The sequence below is a fragment of the Eupeodes corollae genome, chromosome 3 (assembly GCF_945859685.1).
Source record: "Eupeodes corollae chromosome 3, idEupCoro1.1, whole genome shotgun sequence".
Taxonomy (NCBI): Eukaryota; Metazoa; Arthropoda; class Insecta; order Diptera; family Syrphidae; genus Eupeodes; species Eupeodes corollae.
The window spans coordinates 45,414-70,965 of NC_079149.1; the positions used below are offsets into that span (position 1 = coordinate 45,414).

The following is a 25,552-nucleotide window of genomic DNA, read 5'->3' on the forward strand; positions in this document are numbered from 1 at the left end:
TTTGTAAAAAATAAAAAGCGTGTACGATGTTATCAATGCAATCGATTTGGGCATTTTGCCAAGGATTGTCCCAATACGAAATCGCAGCAGTTAAAGTCTAAAGGAAACCAAAATGTGTTGTTCACGTCATGGGTAGTAAGCGAAGTCAACACTCAGTCGTGGTTTCTGGACTCCGGGGCGTCAGCCCATATGACATTGCGTCGGGATTGGCTCATAAATGTTACGAAACCCAGTAACAATGAAGTCGTAATCGCAGATAAGAATCGATTGAAGGTAGAGTGCATGGGTGACATTGAAATTCGATTATCGAATGGTGAGACTGCTACAGTGAAAGACGTTCTGTATGTCCCGAACCTTTGTGCGAACCTTCTCTCCGTAAGCAGATTAACAAAAGGGGGGAACAGTGTTAGGTTTCATGGAAGTCGAGCTCAAATTTTCAATAAAGAGAATTGTTCGATTGCCACTGCGTTCCTTGAGTCAGATGTCTATAGGTTGAATCTGCCAACACCGATGTGCGCAAACTTCTCAGTTCGTGTTAGCCATGACATGAATTTGTGGCATCGCCGGATGGGGCATCTTAGTTTCGATAATTTGAAAAAACTCAAGGATATGACAAATGGCGTTAACTTCACCATGACAGATAAAAACCTCTCGTGTGTCGTTTGTTGTAAGGGTAAACAAAATAGAATGCCGTTCAAGAACATTGGAAGTCGTGCAACTGAGATTCTGCAGATAGTTCACTCCGATGTTTGTGGTCCGATGAGTGTGAATTCCATTGGAGGTGCGCGTTATTTCCTAGTTTTGGTAGACGACTTCAGCAGAAAAATTTTCTTATACCTGATGAAAGAAAAAAGCCAGGTAAAAGACAAATTTGAAGAATTTATGCGGCTGGTTGAAAACCAAACTAACAGAAAAATAAAGACTCTGCGCACCGACAACGGAACTGAATATTGCAATGCAGCGTTGCTGTCGTATTTAAAGAAGAATGGAATTCAGCACCAAACAACCGCACCGTACACACCGGAGCAGAATGGTCTTGCCGAGAGAACCAACAGGACGATCGTAGAAAAAGCCCGCTGTTTGCTCTTCGATGCGAAATTAGAAAATGAGTTTTGGGGCGAAGCTGTAACGACGGCAGTGCACATAATCAACCGTTCTCCGAGAAGGGGATTGACAGACAAAACTCCTGAAGAAGCATGGAGTGGGCAGATACCAAATTTAGAACTGTTTAAAGTTTTTGGTTGCCGTGCAATGGTGCACATACCAAAACAATTAAGAAAAAAATTTGACCCGAAGTCCAGAGAATGTCTTATGATGGGATATTGTGAAAACTCGAAAGCTTATCGTCTAGTAGATCCCAAGACAAAAAAGATATACGTAAGCAGGGATGTAGTTTTCTTTGAAAACGAATGTGATAAGCCAAAGAATAAAAGTTTCGATGAAAAAGATTATGATCATGATTATGTGAATATAAGCTATGACGATTCAATGGGGGATGAGTCTGAACCTCTTAACGAAAGCACATCCGAAGAGAAACCAACTATTGAATCACAAGAAACCAATACTCATCATGAAGCAAGTTCCAGATCCAGTCTATCCGATTCATCCGAAGAAACTTTTTTCTCTGAAAGTGAAACAACAATTCAGCCTGAAGATGAAGAATATGTACCACCAGAAAATCTAGAAGTTGAAGTCTCAGAAACACGAAGATCATCTCGCGTGCCGAAGCCTATACAAAGGCCTGATTTTGTGAGTATGGCAGCCGTAAGTTTGGAAGTAAATGATCCAGTAACAGTAAGCGAAGCTATGGCCCGAGCGGATGCCAACCTATGGCGTGCAGCGATGAATGAGGAGTTGGAGGCTTTGAACCAAAACAAAACTTGGACGTTGGAGACGCTGCCACCGAACCGAAAACCAATTGACTGTAAGTGGGTGTTTCGGACAAAAAGAGATGCTACAGGTAATGTTGTGAAATACAAAGCGCGTTTAGTAGTGAAGGGATGTGCGCAAAGAAAGGGCGTCGATTATGGCGAAACATATTCGCCAGTGGTGCGCTACAGTTCCATAAGAGCACTTTTGGCTTTGGCAGTTCGTTTTGACATGGACATCGACCAAATGGTCGCGGTGTCTGCATTTCTCCAAGGGGAACTCAACGAGGACATCTTCATGATCCCACCCGAAGGTATGAGTGGTGATACAACGAAGGTATGCAAGCTACACAAATCGCTTTATGGTCTCAAACAATCAAGCAGGGTTTGGAACATTAAATTGGATTCAGCATTGGCAGCCTTTGGAATGAAGAAATCTTCAGCTGATCCCTGTGTTTACTACAAATTGGTGGGGAGTAAAAAATTATTTGTAGCAGTATATGTGGATGACCTGTTGGTGATGTCAAACGATGTTACTATGAAAACGGACTTGAAATCAAAGCTGATGGAAAGTTTCCAAATGAAGGATCTGGGAGAAGCTCGCTTCATACTAGGTATGCAACTCCAGCGCGATCGAAACAACTGTACCATCTCCATTGATCAAGAGCAATACATTAAGGAGATTCTTCAGCGCTTTGGAATGATGGATTCTAACCCAGTTTCAACTCCAGTTGATGTCAACCAAATTATCTCAAAAGAAATGTGTCCAAAAAATGAAGAAGAAACTGCAGAAATGAGAAATGTGCCTTATCAAGAAGCCATCGGGTGCATAATGTTCGCTGCTCAGGTTACACGTCCAGACTTATCGTTTCCTGTTAGCTGTTTGAGCCGATATAATCAAAACCCCGGTAAGTCACATTGGAATGCCATTAAAAGAATCTTCCGCTATTTAAAGGGTACCATCAATACGAAGCTGGTGTTTACCAAAGATGGTAACAATGATTTACTAGGCTATTGCGATGCTGACTGGGCTTCCGATACAGACGAGAGGCGATCAACAACAGGATACGTATTTAAACTGCAGGGAGCTGCAATTTCCTGGAACACCAAAAGGCAACCTACTGTTGCATTGTCGACTACAGAAGCTGAATATATGTCGATGTCATCAGCGACCCAAGAAGCTTTGTGGTTGCAACGTTTCTTAGGTGAACTACTCGAAGAAGCAGATTCAACAAAAATCTACTGCGACAACAAAAGTGCTTTGGACTTGGCTGTTCTCAATGCGTATAGAGCACGTACGAAACATATAGACGTGCGTCATCATTTTGTCAGAGAGCAGATCAACGCAAATAAAATAATCCTGGAATACATTGATACAGACAGGATGTTAGCAGATGTATTAACGAAAGCAGTTAAAAAATTAAAAATTGAATTTTGCTGTAAGGGTATGGGATTAGAAGTGCAGCTTGCCAAGTAAGTTTTTTCATTATAATGGGGGTATTGTGAATATAACTTAAAATTACTTTTTATTAATCTGGCAACACTGCTCCATCTTGTATTTGTCAAACTTTTCTCAATAAACATTTATTATTCTTTTTGACTCTGGAAGTTTCGGTCTTTTTATTTCTTGTGCTCCGCTCAACTTTGATTTGCTACAGATATGTCGTATAAAAACCAATGCGAATTAAAAAAAAAATAAGAAACCGGGTCACTCAGCGTTTCTTGAAATGACCTGTCGTGTGACCTAGGTATAACTTTTTTTTCTGACAAATCTGTGAATTCTTTTGTTGAATTCCCTCTTTTTACCCTTTTTAGTATGTATACGAAAAATTCATAAAAAGTTCTCGCTGTGGGTTTTCCGCAGTAGTACATAATATTGAAATCTAATCGTTGGAAAACATTTTCAAACGTTTGTTGGACATTTTTCACTTACCTATCTGTGCTGTTGAGGTTGTTGCCGAACTAGGATTGCCAAATGTTCGTAACTGTGGTCGAAAGTTAAACTTTGCCCCAGATGATTTAGCACCCATTCCGATTGCTTCTAAATGAGCTTTTCCACTTCGTAAAACAATGTAGACCTAAGAATATTAACTGAATTAATTGGCAAACTCAAAAGGATTTTATAACAATGGGAAATTTATATTTTTTTTATTGGTAATGGATTGACAGAAAAAATGCGTGAGGTTAGAAGTGAAATTCATTTGTGAGGAGTTAATAGACAATGCAAATGTAAGTTATTTGCTCTATAAGTTTAACAAACTAAATAAACAGTATATCTAAAAGCATTTTATAACACCTGTATCTTATATAACTTTATGAGATTAGCATAATGTGTGTAGCCATATATTTTCTTAATTTAAAATCAAAATATATAATTCTATAAATAAATGTTAATGTCAATGCACACAAATACACCAGTATTATGTATGCCTCAGCATTTGAATGATATATATATATATATATAGAAAGCAGTTAGCAACAGCATAAGAGGACATAATTTACCCAACAATGTTTGTTGGAAATAATTAATGTTACTTACTTTGCTGCCAAATATCAATCCCAAAAGAAGCGTTACTGTTAATTGAGTATGACTAAAGAATATTATATACAAAAGATCGGAATTTGCTGGTGACTGCAAAAATAACCTAAATTCGAAAAATATTTTAATTTAAAATAAAGGCTAGATACATAACTAAATTTATTAGTATTTAAACATTTCGAAGTTTTTCTTGAACTTACATAGAAACGTTCAAAAAGCATGTGAGCAGAAATTCGTTATAGATCGCCATCGAAATAAAACGACTCTCGTTGAATTCTGATGGTGCTTTTCTAACCATAATACATAGTCGTACTCCCCAGGCAAGAAACAAGACCTCCACTGAAAAATAAAATAAAATAAATTACTGAGTATTTTTAAAAACATTATTGTATATTTGAATTATATAAATATTAAATTTCGAAAAACGATGCCCTTATATTTTTTGTATTTGCATTTCTTTTATACACAACAATCATAAATATTGTCACGTCATTCATTGCAATGTTGCTAGCTAATATTTGACGATAAATAAGATTATGAAAATATTTAAATGTCCTTTGCATTTTGTAATGATAAATAATACGTACTTGATGTAAATGTGTAATCCCACCAGTCAGTTTTACATAAAAATGCTTTTAAATCATCAGCTGTTCTTTTGACAACAACAATTGGTGGTGACACTAAAGTTCTAACAAGTAAGCAAATTCCAATAATTGCACAAATTACGCCTAGTCGCCTTAAAAGGGCTGCATCCGTAATTTTGACTGCTTTTGCTGATCGAACGCGAAAGATGACAGAAATCCTATACAAATCAATATAATATGAGAACAAATATAATTGTGAGAACAAATGTTTTGTTGTTTATTATACAGTTCAACAGGAAAAGAGAATTGTGAAAACAAAAAATGAAAAATATATGTATAGGACCGGAAACGCCGGCACTGATCGCTATTTGAAGATATTTTTAAATTAAACTTAATGTAAATTTGTAACTACACGTACCGCCAAGTTTTAAGCATGAGTGCGCCATAAGTGAGAGAAAATCCAATTTCGCGCAGCCATATCCTTGCTGTACAGGTATACAAAGAGGGATTGGGATACATTACAATTGTCTGAAAGAAAAGAACAATTTAAAGTCGTTTGAATTTTATTGCCGCTACAAAACTTCTCGATATTAGATTTGGTTTTAAAATTTAAAATACGTAAATGGAATGTATTAATAAAGAGCGTTACTCCAGAAAATTTAATAAAATTATGTTTGTTTTAGAAGTATATATATGTATGTAAGTTTGTTGCCATCTTATTCACAAACTTAGCCACCATAATAACTACTTTTGCCAAATCTCTTCTACCGTCTCGACACTTTGCTAAAACACTCTACATATTTACATCTAGTATTAAGGATCTTACTTTTCAATATTAATATTTTATTATTTTATACTAATTTTCAATCGTATGTAAATTGTTCAATAAGTAGTATCAAAGTTTTCAAAGCCGACATAATTGTTGATTTAGGTATGTTTATTAATATTATTCTTCTTGTTATGTTTTTGTTAATAATGTTTTTATTTGTTAATTTAATTATAAAATATAGTTCTTTACTGCATCAACTTGTGTCTTTATCAAATTATTGGAATCATTTTTATTCCACCATCGAAGTTTCAAGCCAAACAGTTGAAACTTACAATCAAATTATTGGAATCATTCTTATTCCATTATCGAAGTTTCAAGCCAAACAGTTGAAACTTACATGTATGCCTTTTTATATATATAATCTGCAAAGGATTTGAAATGTAAATTGACAACTTAAAATTATGATTAAAGATTGATTTTTTGTTATTTAAATCTTGTATCAAGTACGATAGCAAGGAGCTAGTTGCACCACTTCGTAATTGAAGGCAACAGTCTTATTATTACCAAACGATTTACAGTTTAGGTATGAAATTGAAATAAACTTCTTCTGACTTCTAAATAAGACAAATAACGCTGCCTTGAATTGATTTCTTCCAAGTGGTCCAACAGACCCCGATATAGAGGTCAGGATGGATTTAGATGAACCCAACCCTAGAAAGGGGGAATAAAAGTTCATCAACGAATAACAAATCCAAAGCTTAATCAACAATGCTAATTAAAACCCACCAAGAATATAAAAATAATAATAATTTCCAAATAATCTTCGCTGAATAGTATGCATTTAAAATAATGAAAACATTACTATATGTTCATGCAAATAAGGAAGGGCTATGGGAACTATGGCAATAGTTATACAGATTTTAGTCTATAAATTCATGAAATTTTTACAAATGTTTGCGAACTTAAGCAAAAACGGACTAAAAACAGAATAATACTTGGTCGAACTTCTATGCTCTTTTTTCTTTTTTCTTTTTAAGATATATGCTTTTAGAAGATATATGCTTTTGATGCTTTTTAAAACACTTTTTAACTTCTTCTATTCCATTCTTATATTAATTTGAAAAAATTACTTATGAATTATGATTTAAGAAGTGAAAAGTAACAAAAAAAGCTGACATAACAAGTATCAACTTGACAGCTTTGCATACAGGGAAGTAAATCCGAAAGTAAGGAAATTAAACAAATACCCAATTTGTGATGAATTGAAAGAGTTGGTTAGAACTATGGATGTGAATTGTTTTTTTTTTTTTTTTTTTTTGATAAAAATACTAAGCATTAGAATTCATCATATTGCATTTATTTATTTCTGAAAATAGAGCTCTAACATTTTCAGAATTGTAAAAAAACATTTTAGTGATAGCTATAAATGACACCTTAGGTAGAGGTTTTAATAGAACAAGCTGAAAAATTTAAGACGTGGAAACAGTATTTTATGGTTTTGTATGTTAATTGTCCATAATTTTTTGCATTGACCACATTTAAGTAAGCAAAGTTGTTTTTTTAATATAATAGTTACATTTAAAATGTTAACTTACTGTACAATAAATACAAAATGCACCCATAGCTATTACTCTTAAAAGTGCAGGACTTGCAGCTCTAACGACCTGAAAATAAAAATATAATTAATTTAAATGGATTGGTAATTTTCATAACAAAAACTATTTACTACTTCTACTTTATGTACCCCGAAAATTGTCAGTCTTATCATAGATATACGAGCTGTTGTTTTTAAAAAAGGTATAAATCCTTTTATCTAGATTTTGATAGTGTTTAAAAATAAAGGTAATTATTGTTGCAGAACTCAAAGGAAACATAATAGATTTTTGAAATGCAATGCAGTTGATGAAACAGCAAGGAAAGCTTAAGGTTTTAACACTAAGTAGAAATGTACCACTTTTATTAAATAACAAAAATACATAAAATTAAAAGCCGAGGCAAATTGAGTGCATATTGGTACCCCGCGTTAGCTGAATGCTCACAAACATATTTTAAAATGCTTTATACATTTTATCCAAATATTAATAGTTATTGTGCCATCTGTTGATGATCAATACTCTCTTAAGGTGCTAGGTAAAGAACTATCCAAATTAATAATTTAATTTTAAGAAAACGTCTTTATTTATTATTTTATAAAACAATTTATTGTAGAAAAAAGTAAAAGTTACGAAAACACACTTGTATATATGTTTTTTATATACATATGTATATGTGTATGTATACATACAATTTTCCAACTTAATTGTTGATACAACTGAAACAGAATTATTTGTATTTTTTTTAAACGAATAATTATACATATATCTTTATTCAATAGGTACAATACTAGTAAGAAGGCCAAGAAAATCACGGAAGTAAATTGTAAGTATGTTACCAGCCTATATATTGCAAACCGAGATGGTTGGAACGAATCTGTAACTGCCTGTACTCAAAAGGTGCTTCGTGGTAATTTGAAGAGCATGTGCTCATTTCTTTAAATTAAATAACTTGTTTAAAATAAGTTAATACTTTCGTAAGAAATGTCTACCTTTTATCTCTAATTTCTTGACTTACACCTTTTTCTTTCTTTATAGATATACAAAAGGTATACAAAATTATGCACATATGTGTATGTCAAATGTACAAATAAGTACTCTTTAATAACTCGACAAGCTCTTAAATCGGAAGTGACAAGAGGTAAGGGATAAGTAATATGATTTTAGAAATATACATACCTTAACCTGTTGGTATCGAAATGTAAACCACGCAGCAGGCGGTAATAATCCAATGATAGCACACGCTAAAACCAATATACTGGTCCTCATAGGCCAGTTTAAAGCAGCTATGCATGGAGAGTTGTCTTCGCATGAATCACACCCCTCTGCGCAGGGTAGACATTCATATTCCTGAACATTATTGTAAGTTGAATTCTTTCCCTAAAAATATTTTACAAAAATTCATAATAACTGCAAAAATTGTTCGGAAAATAAATGAATATATATATATATATATATATATATATGTATATGTTTTAATTTAAATTGCTGTATATAGATGTAATGTTAATGGTTGTATACTTTCAAAAAGTGCAATGAACGTAGTACTATTGGTTTAATAATTTGTAATTTTAATTGTACGCTGAATTTGCTTGATTTCACCACATAAACCACTCGCATTCACAAATTTAGATCAATTTGTTCATGTTCAAAATATGATGAAGATACAGTGAGTACACAGTTAGTACCCCAAAAAATTAAGAAAATACAATAAGTAGGTATAGAAGGCTATTTATCACCCTCGAAAACATCTTGCACGTGAAACATAAATTTAAAAATACAAAGATAGTACTCACCAACATAAGCTTTTCATATTCTTCTTCCAAAATACTGCCATTGAAGAATTTGTGCATTGACATAGTGTCCGGGAAATAGAACCCTTTTCGACATACGCATTTATACGAGCCCCGCCTGAATCCCAGTCCTTTTAGTGCTTCACACTTTTATGACAGATTGAAAATAAAAAATGTTTGATAAATACGTACATACCTACTCACTTCAAAGTTGCAATAACAAAAATTAAAATATGTACTATGTTTTAACTACAAACTAAATTCTAGTTTTATTGATTGAATTTAGATTACAAATTAATAATAATATATAAAAGTTTATTTTGTATTTCAAGCATGTTCCTTTTTTGAGATATCTTATTAGTTATTTGTATTATAAAACTGTTGGACCAAGCATTATGGCATGGTCGGATTTATTTTTTATGAATTTTTAAATTTCCTGTCAATGGTTTTAAGTATATATAGCAAAGTCAACCAACCGAGATGTGGTTCAAAACTGAAAGTTCCCGGCGCTACATTTCTGCGTTCAATCTTAGACCGATATGGTATCTGGGAAAGGAATCCAAATGTTTCCAATAATTTCTGGTATATGTGGGTAGCTGACAGAACAGCTAATTCAATGTATAAACTTAATTTAAAGGAACTAGAAAGTCGATTTGAAATTTGAATCTTTTTGGTAAAAATCCGATGAATTAATAAAAATCATAATTTTATTTAGAATAGTGGACCTCGAAATCTAAACGTTCTTTTGCTTTTTGTCACCTAAAACTTGTTTTTATTTTTTGACAGCTATCTCTATTAATGTATCCAACTGGTTCAATAAGGTATCTATCCAGGATAGCCTATCTAACAGGAATTTGAACGCAGCCATTGCATTGGAAATTGAACGCAGCCAGATATGAATTAGGTTTTTTACATTCCATTCATTTTACAGAAATTAAATGCGTTAGGATATGTATGTCCACATTTAAATACATATTTCATTACCGTACAAATTGAAGAGATTTTGATATCGCTGCTCGTTTAGTTGAGCACTTTTATATATAACGTTAAATTATTATAACTCATTTCGATTTTGATAAAATTATCAATTATTAAAAATAACCGAATAAATTCAACTTTCAAGGATTCACATGGGAACGGACAAGGGCCAAAGAATGAACGAATATTCGAGCATTTTCATATTTCTTTCATGGGTTATTTTTATTGGTCAATACAGATGCACATACCTATAATGAAGTTTGTAAGTTAAGACCCGCCCAACCATTTTATTTATTGAAGTTTAATAGTTTGTTACAATCACATTGCAATTCGCGACGAACAATTTGTTTTTTTTTTATTTTTTTTTTTTTCAAATGAAAAAGTTAATTTTATTACCTTTAGATTAACGTAAGCTATATTGACATTTCTACTTTTTTGGTTTACAATTTGCAGAGAATTTAGGTTTATAAATTGTTTAAAATTGCATTATTTATTCATTCATTGGTTGTTCCCAAGTGAATAGTCCTTAAGTATCTCAACTAAATCGTAATAATATCTAATTTGATAACCAGAGTAATCACAAGTGCACATAAGTATCTATTCATACAAAATTATTTACCATTGTTGTGCGCTGCTTGCATTTATCTGTACCTGCAAAGATGTTCAAAGGTTGCGATACTCCTTGAGTGTTGCGTTGCGGACATTGATCGATATCTACTCGCCTTAAATCGATATCGATTCCAGACGTCCCCCTTGTAAGAGAAGGAAGAGAAATAAACACTTAATCATTTTTTTTATAGAAACAATTTAAATTAAAAATGTTAACAAAAATAACTGAACATAATAGTGCTTCGTTTGGAAATGTTAAAAATAAATAATGCAATTTTTGTATACATATTTTCTTTGCATATAAAAACCATAGTACTCCCATGAGCATGAACTTTTAGTGCGACCACTTGCCGCATCGTTGGCATTGGTGTCGCAAAGAGGAGAGATTTACGGGAGCAAGAGGAAAATATTATTTTCATTCCATAAGCAGCCAGCAGAGTAAGGGAGAAAGTAAATTCACCAGACAAAATGACAAAAAAAAGTTAAGTTTTTGTTTATAAAATGAGGGATGATAGATTATTTTTTGTAAAAAAAAATTGTCAATTTGATTTGTCTCAAAATTTTTCCCAATGATGAAAACAATATTTTTAAAAATATTAAAGTAGTTTAAAGTCAAAGTTTCGGAGAGATATTTGAGTCGAAAATCAATTTTTAACAACTTTTATTAATTGTTTGTAAAAAAAACTGTAAATTCGATTTTTCACGCGATTTTTAAGATAAAATAAGTTTAAAGCCAGAATCTCAATTTTTGTGAAGATATTTAAGTCGAAATTCAATTTTTACCAACTTTTAGTAATGTTTTATTTTAGTTTTTTAATTTTTTGTAAAAAAAACTGTCTATTCGTTTTTTATCAAAAGTATACCAGATTTAAAAAACGTTATTCTTCGTTACAAAAAATTGTTTTGGAGATAAAATCATTTTGAATTCGTAAAATTTTCAAGGTGACAATTTTTTTTTTAGTTTTTTTGATTTATAAAAAAACCGTTAATCGATTTTTTTCCCAAAAATATACTTGGTTGGTATCACGTTACAATATATAATATAAAATTTAATTCAAGTCTCTAGCGTCATAAGATATTTAGGGTTAACCAAAATGTTTACCTTCTCTTAAACTGCTATGGCAAAAAAAAACACACGCAATTTTCTTAAGAGCCCTTTCTGCATCTTTCTGCCTTATTATCTGTATATCAAAATTTATTTGAAGTCGACATCTCTTCTGGTTCTTGAGCTATGGACGACGAAACAAATATCGCGAACGTACGGACGTGCGAACGTACGTACACACGCACGCACAGATATCTTCCCAAAAATCTTTTATTTCGACTCTAGGGACCTTGAAACGTCGAGAAATGTCAAAATTTTCAATTTGACAAATCGGACCCATTACAATAAATTCCTATGTGAGTTTAAAAAGTGCCTGTTATGGCCAAATCTTGGCGGCCAGTCTATTGTAATCTTCCGGTTTTTCATAGCCTTTTAGACTAAGCTAAAAACAATTTTTTAATACCACTTAGCATCATTAAATGTCTTGCTTTTTTCACAAATCTTCGAGTTTAAATTAAATTAAAGTTTAATATTATTTTTACTACTAAAGATAAAAGGTTTGCTAAGGCAGATCGAAAAAATGGGATTGGCTAGAGTTTATATATATTAAGACTGAGACAAGGACATCAAATTTAATTATATATATATTAATTTTGATTTACCTACTTTATGAACTCAAAGCTTTGTTTAAAGTTTTTAAATAAAAAGTTAAGGGCATTCATCATCCCAATTGAAAAATTCTCTTTCCCTTTGCAAATCGTCCAAATTAATTTGTTTTTGAATCTTAAGGTAATACGCATGTTTGTTATTTATTATTATTAAATGTCCATTCAAATGTTCTATTTAATTATGTATGTAATTTTTAAAATTTGTTGGAGCCCTCCTCTCAATCAACTTGTTATCAACAAATCCATTTATCAATTGAAACAAAAATCATATTTCTATGGCTTTGAAAATTTGAATTTCTTAATGCTCACTTTGAAAAAAAAAATTGTAAAGTAGGTAACTAGGTATGTGATCAAATTTTTTAATTTATTTAGCTGGTTACATTTATTGTATAAGAATGAAGTACATATATACATATTTATTTACTTGCCTATAATTTTCGAAATTATAATTCCCTAATACAATCATCAAAAATATAGAATCTCACCTGCTTTTTTATTATCATCTTTGTATAAAAAGACTACCGTTTTGCGTATGTAACCAAAATTATAACCAAACCAAATTACAAAAGCAAAGCAAAAATGCCTTTTTTTTCATACCTCCTTCATAATGTAGGTAAGTAACGTACATATACATATGTATATGTATACTATATGAGTATTCCTTGAAACTATAGTGTTTTCCTTATTCACTCAGACTCTCGTTATTTCACTATAGTCTTTCCCTATTTTCGTCTGTTTCGAATTATAACATTTGTAAGTCTCCCGGCTCCAAATTGATTTCTCCATAAATTCCGCAACTAGACGATCCAAAAAATAGCTAGGAGCCGCCCTTTTAGACTTCTACCATGAGATTGCTATGGTTTTAATTAACAAAGTTATTTTAAACTTTATTATATATCATTTTAGGCTCTACATGGTAAAAGCCCTACCGAAAAGTTCAAAAATTAAATTTGCTAAAATGTTTGCACACGTTAAACTGTTTCATAGGCAAAGGGCAGAAAGTGCATACCTTATAAAAATATTGTGTGATGAAAGTAATAGTAAACAAATTAATATTAGTTGCAAAGACGTACTTTTACGATTGCAAAAGAAAATACCATAATTTCATCTTTTTTGAAGATCACAGTATTTATTTGTAAACAACTTTAAGTTAGGGCTTCAAACTCAACCCTACCATTTGGCATATTCGTTTTGTAATTCTTAGGTAATTCAAATTGTTTCGGAAACAGAAGCTAACTGATTCGTTGGATCTGTGAATATATCAGTATCCGGTACCAAGTAAAACGTAACATCGAGTTTGTAATCCTCTTCGGTTTGTTGAAAGTTTCAATACATTTTAGGTTTAAGAATTTGTTATCCTGAGCTATGTGCGTGTTTTCTTGTAAGTACGCTTTTTATGTAAAGCTTTTTTGTTTTTATTTTTTAAAGTAAAATGAAAAAATGGAATTTTAGTGGTTATTAACTTCCCATAGGAAGTTATTGTAATGGGTCCGATTTGTCAAATTGAAAATTTTGACATTTCTCGACGTTTCAAGGTCCCTAGAGTCGAAATAAAAGATTTTTAGAAAGATGTCTGTGCGTGCGTGTGTACGTACGTTTGTACGTCCGTACGTTCGCGACCAGAAGAGATATCGACTTCAAATAAATTTTGTTATACAGATAAAAAGGCAGAAAGATGCAGAAAGGGCTCCAAGAAAATTGCGTGGGTGGTTTTTTTTACCATAGCAGTTTGAAAAAAGGTGAAAATTTTGGTTAACCCTAAATTTATCTTACGAACCAAAAACGCTAGAGACTTGAATTAAATTTTATATAATAGATTGTAACGTGATACCAAACAGGTATATTTTTTGAAAAAAATCAATATAACGGTTTTTTTTTTTTTAAATCAATAAAACTGAAAAAAAAATTTGTCACCTTCAAAATTTTACGACTGAAATATGATTTTATCTCTTAAAAATAAAAATCTAAAAAAAATATTACTCAAAGTTCGTAAAAATTGAATATCGATTCAAATATCTTTTCAAAAACATTAAATTTAGGCTTCAAACTTATTTTATCTTATAAGAAATATTGGTTTCAACATTCTGAAAAACTTTGAGAAAAATCGAATTGACAGTTTTTTTTACAATAAATAAAAACCTAAAAAAAAATTATAAAAGTTGGTAAAAATTGATTTTCGACTCGAATATCTTTTCAAAACTTAGAGATATTGGCTCTTATTTACTTTTATCTTTCAAAAAATATTGTTGTCAACATTCAGTTAAAGTTTGAAAAAAATCGAATTGACAGTTTTTTTACAAAAAATAAAAACCTAAAAAAAAAATTATAAAAGTTGGTAAAAATTGATTTTCGACTCAAATATCTTTTCAAAACTTTGAGATATTGGCTTTAATTGACTTTTATCTTTCAAAGAATCTTGTTTTCAACATACGAATAAAGTTTGAAAAAAATCAAATTGACAGTTTTTTTTACAAAAAATAAAAACCTAAAAAAAAAAATTATAAAAGTTGGTAAAAATTGATTTTCGACTCAAATATCTTTTCAAAACTTTGAGATATTGGCTTTAATTTACTTTTATCTTTCAAAAAATCTTGTTGTCAACATACAATCAAAGTTTGAAAAAAATCAAATTGACAGTTTTTTTTACAAAAAATAAAAACCTAAAAAAAATGTATAAAAGTTGGTAAAAATTGATTTTCGACTCAAATATCTTTTCAAAACTTAGAGATATTGGCTTTTATTTACTTTTATCTTTCAAAAAATCTTCTTGTCAACATTCAGTTAAAATTTGAAAAAAATCGAATTTACAGTTTTTTTTACAAAAAATAAAAACCTAAAAAAAAAATTATAAAAGTTGGTAAAAATTGATTTTCGACTCAAATATCTTTTCAAAACTTTGAGATATTGGCTTTAATTGACTTTTATCTTTCAAAGAATCTTGTTTTCAACATACGAATAAAATTTGAAAAAAATCAAATTGACAGTTTTTTTTACAAAAAATAAAAACCTAAAAAAAAAAATTATAAAAGTTGGTAAAAATTGATTTTCGACTCAAATATCTTTTCAAAACTTTGAGATATTGGCTTTAATTGACTTTTATTTTCAAAGAATCTTGTTGTCAACATACAATCAAAGTTTGAAAAAAATCAAATTTACAGTTTTTTTTACAAAAAATAAAAACCTAAAAAAAAAATTATAAAAGTTGGTAAAAATTGATTTTCGACTCAAATATCTTTTCAAAACTTAGAGATATTGGCTTTTATTTACTTTTATCTATCAAAAAATCTTGTTGTCAACAATTAATTAAAGTTTGAAAAAAATCAAATTGACATTTTTTTTACAAAAAATAAAAACCTAAAAAAAATGTATAAAAGTTGGTAAAAATTGATTTTTGACTCAAATATCTCTTTAAAAATTTTAAGTATTGACTTTAAAGTAATTTTATCTCATAAGAAATATTGTTGGTAAAATTTAAAAAAAATCGAATTGACAGTTTTTGTTATAACAAATAAAACTCAAAAAAAAAACAATACTAAAACTTCGTAAAAATTTACTTTCGACTCAAATAGCTTTTCAAAACTTAAAAATATTGGCTTGAAATTTATTTTATTTCACAGAAAATATTGTTTTCGATATTCAGTAATTTTTATATAAAAATCCAACAGTCCGTTTTTTCATATAAAAAATAAAATCTACAAAATAAGTACCCAAATTTGGTAAAAATTGATACGAGTACATAAAGACAAACTTTATAGCAAGACAAATCGACAGACGGGATGGGAAGTTATCAGTGTGGGTCGCATCCCAGCCTCTTTTTTTTTCAAATTAAATCCTCTCATCGTATATATCGTATATACAGTCCCTGGCCATATTATTAGACGCACTGCAGAATTTGTATAATTATTAGATTATTCGCAATATTTTTAACGTTCAAGAATAGATGTATGGTTACATTTTTATGCAAGATCGAACTCCATGCCACACAGCCCGTTGCATAAAAACTTATTTGAGGGAAGAAAACATCCCTCTGTTGGCCTTGCCGGGAAACAGACATGATATGAACCCAATTGGAAACGTGTGGGTGCTGATGAAGACGGAAGTAGCTAAAGATGCGGTCACTTTTGAGAGAGTAATTCACGTGTGGAATCACCACCCACAAATGCAGGAAACAGTCAAATCATGCATTGACAGTATGCCGCGCAGAATTGAGACTCTTATTAAAGCAAAACGAGGTTCAACAAAATATTGAAAAAAAATACAAAAATAACAACATTATTAATTTAAAACAAAAATTCTTTAAATCTGTTGCTTTATTTCTAGGAAGTAGTTTATATTCTGCATACAAAATAATTTAAATGCTGGAAACTAAGATTTTGCATAAATCTAAAGTGCGTCTAGAAGGTTTTTAATCGTAGCTTTACCTTCAATTATATTTGTATTTGTAAAAAACTACTTATTAAAAACTCATCATTTGCCAGTAGTAAGATAGCGTATGTCAATCTCTGTTAGTTGTGCAATATAGGTAAGAAAGAAATGTGATATTTTGGCTACAATAAAAACTATTACTATTACTATTAAAGTGCGTCTAATAATATGGCTAGGGACTGCAAGTGGAGGCCCCTAATGCTCGTAAGCTAAGCTTGACGTACTCTCAAATTTCCTAAGCTAGACCACCTGGAGATCTGAAATTTATATGCCAGTTATCTATCTAAATACGTGCATTAGATCCAGAGCTAGACCACCTTCTCTTGTGGGTACAGAAAAATGTTTGATTTAAAAATCTCAGCAGGTATGCTTGGCATTTCGGTAAAGGTGTAAACATAATTGGAAGTTTAGGAACGGAGATATTATCGAACAAAAATGCAAACACGAGAATTTATGTAACTTTTTATACAATTTAAATAAAAAAACTTTTTTCACATGATTTTTAACACTTAAGTTATTTGCATATGCATATTAGTATTAACGACGAGAGTTCATATGTCAATAGCTTAATTACACCAAACATTTTCTGAAAATCATTTTTATGAAAGTACGATATATATAAACTACTTATTTATTTATGAGGACAGGAACTAGCATAAAAAGTTGATTTTTTTAGTTTGAAAGTGATATTGATTGAAGTACCATTACTTAAAAAGGACCTTAAAAATGTAGTAATTGGGCCCCTTATATAATAAAAAAAATATGTTCATGTCTCGAAATAATTACAAGTTATCATTTCATGTTACCTAAGTTATAATACTTTAATCGTACTTAGTTCAGGTTTATTTTGTAATGTTTATAATTTTTCGTTGTTAAATAACAATGTTTAATAAAAAACAACCTTATCAAGAAATGTTATTTAAGGCTATAAAGCTTTCATTTATACATAATCCGTATTCCATACGTAAGAGTAAAAATCACTTCTCGTATCTTGTTCTTTTAAGTCATAGGTATATACATATGCATGTATGTATGTACGAACATGTAACATGTAAGATATTTCGTTGCGCATGATACTATCCTTCTTGAAGAGGCATTAAACTGTGTGTTATAATTTGCAGGCACTTGTTAGCAAGTTCTTGCATTGTGAATTTTCAAAGCATGTATGTGTATTAAACATCTTGGGGAATCAATTTATATCATATTTATTGTAATGTTATTCAATATATGCAGCTGTCGCTAAAAGCCGTATTTGAATAATGATTATCTAAAGGGAATAATTATTATAGTATGTATGTATGTAATTCTATCTGAACTTTATAAAGTATACGGTTAAGATTTTTAAGCTGTTTTAAAAATATTAGATTATCAATGATAATTTATGTATTAATTTCCTAGGAATCATTGCAAAACAATATGATAATTTAATCGCCAACGACATAAGAATTCTGAATTCATAAAAATACTTAAGCTATTAGCATACTCACTTGAAAAAATATGTTCCGTTTTCATAGCCAAAAAATGGAACGGTGTATGTTAACATCCAAATATTTCCACCGCCACAGTCATAATATGGTTTGGACCATCTTCCATCTTCATAATGCACGGATAGCGTATCCTCTTCAATTCGCTCCTCCGTTTTATTTGAATATAAGTGAAAAGCTGCAATAAGCCAAAATTAAAGTTTAGATTTTTAAGGTAAACACAAATTGGTACAATATATAGGGGCTTATATTGAGATAATATTGAAATAGATACAAATAGCAAAGTGTTCATATTTAAATAAGAAATAACTTCCCATCCATGCCCGTCTGTCGATAATCCTATAACTTTAACGAAATATTAAAGCCAATGGTTTGTGTGAACAAAAAAGACTTGAAGTCAATATCTTTCTTCGTTCTCATAACAGTCATAATCATAACACTTGAGTCGAGAATCATTTTTTATAAGTTTTTTGTTGTTTTTGTAGCCATTCGCATTTTGTAAGTCACTTGATTTTTTTTAAATGTATTAACTAAAAGTTAGCAACAATATTTTACATATGTTAAAAAATGTTTGATTTGAACATGGCATAGTGCTATTTTTCTCGTGAATTTAAAAGACTTGAATGCAATTACAATTTTTAGTAATAATGTAGTAAATGTCAAAAGATGATTGCTTTAAAGTGACTGATGCCTAAATAGTCTGTTATGAAAAATGAAACCTTTTATTGGGAAACTATACATTCTTATCTAATTTCAAATAAGACAAAAATCTGCACGGTTTTTGCGTATGACCGTTTGTATAGTGTTTCACTTAGCATGTTCTTACCTTTTATGTATTGATCATTTCGAGCAATTACTTTTTTCGCATTTTTTCTTGCTAAAAAGAACCATTCGGAAGTATTTCCAAGGTAATGATATTCGGTAGCTAAGTCCTTTGCAAATAATGCGCCTTGATTTGGTGGCGGAAGCCTATAAGCAAACGGGCAGAATAATCCTTGTTGAGATGGGTGTTGATTCCAGTCAAAACAGTTTCCAGCTGCAAATATGTCATCATCAAACTCTACCATAGACAAAACTGAAGCATGTAAGAGATTAACCGATGCCTGCACTGAAGGTGATGTCATTTTGAAGATTCTGAAAAAAATTAAATTTTAGTAAATTTCAACTGATTCTAGTCTGTATTCAATGTCGCTAGTAACTATTTGTTTGTGTATACATTCTCATGGCATTATAAATTAATGTTAATCATGCTCTTTTGAACTCATGTTTAGACAATATGGTTGGTTTATAAACTTGATAAAGCTTTTGAAGTCTAGTAATCCATGTGTCCACAACTTTTTGTTATTCATCGGATGCGGACGTTGTCATTGCATACTCTACTGAAAAATTGATCTTCCACATAGATCAAAACATCACTCCTTTATAAATAACAATGCGCTACTTCGAGGTATTTTGTAGATGGCTGTTTTAATTACATACTACTACTAAATTCCGAGGGAAGTTTTAAAAAAGTCAGTGAAATATTGCGGCATAGTCCGTTCGTCTCAGTACATTAAATTAAGAAAAAAGAATGACTCACTTTGAAAAGGAGATAAGTGTAAGCTTCTCACCTGAACCTGAACGCATCGCTTTAATAAAACACTTGTCTTCATGACAACATGATTTGAATAAACGCCCACCCCTCCTCTGTAATCATGCCTCACAAAAAGTCATCATCTCAATTAGAGCAAGTAACGAAAGTATAAACAAGACTATCTCTAATTTTATCCTCATATCACTTTTAAATATGTAGCTGTGCAGGAGAATGTTTTTTCTCAAAAAGCGGTGTAAAATAAGAAAATTGTATGAAATATAATTTGTAATTAAACACAAGGACAATGAAGACGCAAAGAATTAGCTGAGGCTAAAGGAGGAGAGAAAAGCATGTTGACGAACGAACGGAATAAAAAGATGATGATGAGTATCATGAATGTGTATGAATGTATGTACATCTTTCCTTGTTTCAAAAACAAAATCTGCTTTCTATTGTGTGTGGGGTGTGATGAAGATTTTATGAGCTTAAGGATGTAAACTAGAACAATAACTTAATGGGTGCGATGTTAAGTGCAGGGAATTGAGTATGTCTTATATCATTCAAAATAAAGAAATTAGAACTCTGTAAGGACAAAATAAGTATCTTCTTGTGGTATTTGTGATAGAAAAACAATACATATCGTAGCTTTAAAACCGAAAATGTAGTCGTGATGGTGTGATGGTTAGTGCGTCATGTCAGAAGTCTTGGGTTCAATGCCTGCCTGTTTTTTGACGGGTACTGCCTCTTGCAATCGAAAAATCCTCCAAGAGTAATTCTTGTCATGAAAAGTATTTCCTCAAAGTAGCCGTTTGGATTCGGATAAAAACGCATCCTTGAAATTACTCGCACTCAGGAATGGTCGAGAGTTGTAAGTTGTAAGTCACTAGAACCTGGTTGCCTATAAGCTGTTGCACCACCTAATTTAATTTTTAAAACCTAAAATGAGTTCAATGAGTAGCAATACAACCATGATAACATTATTAGTAGAATTTCACCACCTTACAGATTTACTGAGCCCATAGAAACTTAAATTCTATGATTTTATGATCAACATATCAACATCAATTTCGGTTAAAAATTTTAAATTGACTACGTCATACATATGTACATCATGTATGCATTTTAATAACCTTGATTGTGAACCAAACCTTTAAAGAACAACCATATCATCATCGAGAACTCAAAGTCATTCAAGTAGATTCCCCGTTCCTAAGCAATCACTTACTCTCTCCCTTATTTACACTTTTTCCCACCTATAAGTGGAAATATTGAGTTGTTGAGGCGAAAGTTGTGGATACATTTTATAGTTTGCAATATTTGTATAAGTGCGATTTATTTGCGTTATCAATATTTTCAACAGAAATACATACCGTGTCAACATGTTTGCTCTATTAACTGCTACCTCAGCCTCGATTCTAAATCTGTCTTGCGCATATCGGTCTACAACTCCTTCCCCCAAATTTAATGAAGTTCCTGCTTCACAATTTGAACCCAATGAGTGTTGTGTCTCGACAATTTGCAAAAATTTTGTAACGACATCTCTGCCACGCATTAAATTCCTCCTGTTATTTCGACTTATTTCATCCCAATCGTACAATTCATCTTCGTTGGTGGCACTATCTCCAACTTCTTCCAAGTATTTATTTGTTTCCATACTTTTAGATGAACCGTCCAAGTTGAAATTGTTTCCATTCTCGTCCAAATTTAATGCATCAATTTCACTGCCCAAATTATCATCGTCAGTTTCCACTGCACCTCCGTCTATATTTATTTCTCCAAAGTTAACGTCACGTGGATCTGCTTCCTGCAGAACAACGTGCCTAAGGTCCTTTTCATCACTGTTAGTACTTCCTGAACGATTGAGTTCCATGTCACCGGTATGTGGCTGTATCTGACTGTTATCACTACTATCATCATTCAACTCATAATCGGCTTCATTATTTTTACCAGCACGAATATCTGCCACCCGTAATGAAGTGCTTGGCAACGATTCTCTGTCGACATGACTATCAACGTTGTCATTGTCATTGTCCTTGCCACCTGGAGTGTAGGTAACCAAATGATGTTTCTCTGTCGTTATATATGATGTTTCCTTTTGGGCGACAGTGGATGACTGTTGTTGATTGTACCGTGTTGGCACTGAATAGGACAAAAATATATTGTTCGTAGATTTTAAAACCGCAACAGAACTATCCGCTATTGTTGCCGCTCCCGTATTTCTCTGTGGAAGCGCCTCTTGTATCACTTGCTGTATATTTTCAGAAGGTTGAGGTATGTTTCGATGAGTCTTAAGGTATTCCAAACCCTTATCCACATTCTTACGAATGTTTTCCATAATTTTTTTTTTGTGAATTTTCTTTCTCTTCAAGACTATTGGTTCGGTTGGTGTCATGATAGTTGAAGACATTTGTGTGTTTGCAGTATCAGAATCTTCTGTAACATTTAAATCTTGTTTTAAACCTTGAATTGATTGATTGTAAATTCCTGTTGAACCATTACTCTCTGAATTATACCAAAAATCGCTGCCAAAAAGTTGTCCCATATTGCTTCCACTCCCACTACCAAAAGAAACTGTGTCATTTTCGTAGACATCGTAATCAAATGTGAGATTATCGAATGCCTGTAATCCCCAGCGTATGTGGTCTTTTTCATTGGAATGACGAACCCGGGACCTTCCATGTCGAATAAATAGCATCTCATTGGCCGTTCTTGATTCTTGGATGACCAACATTATTATAAGCATAAATAAAGCAGCCATAAAAACTGCAAAATTGTTGTCCACACTATTCAGCATATTGAAAATAAAAATCTGTCCATGATAACGCCGAAAAACTACGTGTATCCAATGTTTTTTAACTTAATATCACGTGTGAAAGGGAACATCTTAGTTTGGCTTCATTCTTTTTCAAACAACAGCCCAATGATTTACTTCGAAAACATTCTATTTCACAGCGAATGAAGTGAAGTTGATAACATACTAAATTTCATTCCAATTACTGCTTCTACAGTGGTTACATTTCGTGTCGGATTGCCTTCGTTAGGCAAATTACATGTTCGGAAGAAAAGAATTGAAAAATTCTCTGATTTTCAGATACCTGCAATAAAAAACAAAGTAAGCATGTTCAATACTAAAATCAACATTTTCGGATGCGTGTTAACTAAGCAAATGACACAACTTAATAAGATGTACTTTCTTAATCTTTAAGGAATTTTAATAGTTTTTTATTTATTGAACAATCACCTAGGCATAAAATAATGCGTGTTTTAAGGTTAAATTTTCAAGTGCATACATTATAATAGGGTATTTAAAAATGTTCGTATGAGGCATGTTTTAGAGGGGTAATTTTAAGTACAAAACCAGATCAAAGTATAAAAATGTACAAAATGACTGGCGCGATACATTAACGGTAGAAAATGCTACGTAAAGTAATCAACATTTGTGATGATTTTTTTAATACAATGAACCAGTCGTTGGTCAATGAGAAATATAAGCAGTGCTATCAAGTTTATTTAATATTACGGAACCCACTAACCTAAATTCTAGTATGACAGCTTTTTGAAGTTATTTACAATTCGAAATTGATAAAGTGATAACAGATAATTAAAAAAGACTAAAGGTATATGAATAATACAATAGGGAACATGAAACATATTTATGTATAAAATCTTTAAACCCATATTGAGAATTAATATTAAATCTGGAGTGCATAACTTTTACAGTTATTGAAGTTAAACTTCTTTGCCTATAAAAAAAGAAGAACATTTCACCAAGAATAATTGCTGTCATGAAAAAACGCTTTTCAAATTAGCCGTTTGTATTCGGTACAAGAGTTGTAGGTCCCCTCTATTATTGACATTTCTCGCACATAATTACGGTTGAGGAATATAAATCACTTTGATTCTCTACGAGCTACATATCCATATCGCCACCAAATTTGATTGAAAAGAACTCTTACTATTGAAAGGTTTCTATTGGTTTTATGTTTTTCTTAAATCGAATTTATTTTTCTTACATTTGTGTAAAGAAAAGGCTATAAAAAAGGCATATATTGAGTATTAGCATCATCAGATCAGCCTGTTTATCTCCTTCCAAGGAAAATACTGAGTGCTTAAAGAAAACACGTCAACAATCGACGCTAAAAAATGTTGTCCAATGATCATTGATAACCAGGTTACATATATGTATACATAGAAAGAAATGTTACGTCTTTATAAAGGCGATAATGAAATAAAATATTTTTTTTTAAGTCAAAACAATTTTGGCATTATCGGTATTATATTTCATAATATTTTGCATAATTTAAATTCAAGGATAAGTTTCAATGAGAGACCATTGAAGTAAAAAAGGTCTTAAAGAAAATCTACCTTTGCAGCCAGAAAGAATTACCACTTATTTTTATAATCGTTTCCATCAAAGAAACGCCAAAAAGTCGATTTCGGTTTTGTTTTCAACTCCAACATTTTTTAAGAAATATTATATATGTATTTCAGATACAAACTTAAGTGATTATAACATTTACAGTTTTAATAGAAAACCTCATCTAATGTACAAAGGATATACATATAGGTGATTATATAAAAGTTGGGTAACTCGGTATCATCAACCAATATATACAAATTCTTATTATATTTTATTGAGATTACAATTTATTTTAAAACAATGAAAAGACCTTTATTTAGTCACCCAATTTCAGTTTTTCATTTTAAATAAAAGTTATTAAAACTTCAGTCCTTTGCAATGTCACAACCCCGAAAACCAAATTTTTTTCTCTCTTGCACTTACAGAAAATTATTAAACGATTAAGTTGAATGCCCGCGCAGTTACATATAATTCTTTGTGACACAAACTAAGGAATTGGTTTCAGGTGATCGTTTATTTTGTGTCAAAACACAAACTAAAAAGTTGCTCGAATAGGCGACTGAATGGTCGCATTCACAAAGCTAGTGGCTACGTAGTCAAGGGATTCTGATTGGCTAAATCCAACTACAAAATTAGTTGAAATTTCCCCTCCGACGTAGTGTAAAAAATTCTGCTACAAAGTTAGTGGAGAATGATTTTGACGTTTCAGAATCAGCTGCTCGGTAAAGACACACGAATTCAAAATGAAAGAAATCGTTCACTATTTAAATAAAAATATAAATAATTCAAATTTTGCCTTAAATTTGATTTTATTTAATTTAAAAACAAAAGATAAGTTAAAGTTGTCAAATCAAAAATGTTTCTTATTTTATATATCTGCATTTGACAATAATATGACAGTTCCAGATTGACTAGCTTTGTAGTGTAGTTTTGCATTCACAAAGCTAGTTGAATTTTGACTACGTACCCACTAGCTTTGTGAATGCGACCAATGGTTTTTGCATGTGCACGGACTCTTATATAAGTCTATAATTCTCAGTTTAGAAACCAAACAGTTTCGAAACTAAAAGTTGCATGTGCGCGCCCAGCCTTAAGAGCCTTGCACATGAGAGCGAACAACGAATGAACGAGTGGACGAACAAACGTGATTTTACACATTTCAAAAAGTCAATTTCAAACAAAAACACAATTAAATTATAAGAAACCAATTGACTAGGATAATAAAATTTGCATTTTGTTCTCTAAAACAAGACAATTTTGTAGAA

The 25,552-nt window shown here is 31.4% G+C and overlaps 1 protein-coding gene across 1 annotated transcript in view; it reads right to left on the bottom strand.

Moving 5' to 3' along the window:
• LOC129949916 (probable G-protein coupled receptor 158) overlaps positions 1–25,552 on the bottom strand; it is a 34,713-nt gene that overhangs the window by 3,837 nt on the left and 5,324 nt on the right. The window contains exons 2-13 of the mRNA XM_056061638.1: positions 21,298–23,022; positions 19,181–19,488; positions 18,358–18,532; positions 10,743–10,875; positions 9,149–9,292; positions 8,532–8,732; positions 7,356–7,424; positions 5,410–5,519; positions 4,995–5,209; positions 4,608–4,746; positions 4,408–4,513; positions 3,802–3,946 (exon numbers count right to left, since the gene is read on the bottom strand). Coding sequence (XP_055917613.1) covers positions 3,802–3,946; positions 4,408–4,513; positions 4,608–4,746; positions 4,995–5,209; positions 5,410–5,519; positions 7,356–7,424; positions 8,532–8,732; positions 9,149–9,292; positions 10,743–10,875; positions 18,358–18,532; positions 19,181–19,488; positions 21,298–22,721 — 3,169 coding nt within the window. The 5' untranslated portion in view covers positions 22,722–23,022. The remainder of the gene's footprint in view (positions 1–3,801; positions 3,947–4,407; positions 4,514–4,607; positions 4,747–4,994; positions 5,210–5,409; positions 5,520–7,355; positions 7,425–8,531; positions 8,733–9,148; positions 9,293–10,742; positions 10,876–18,357; positions 18,533–19,180; positions 19,489–21,297; positions 23,023–25,552) is intronic.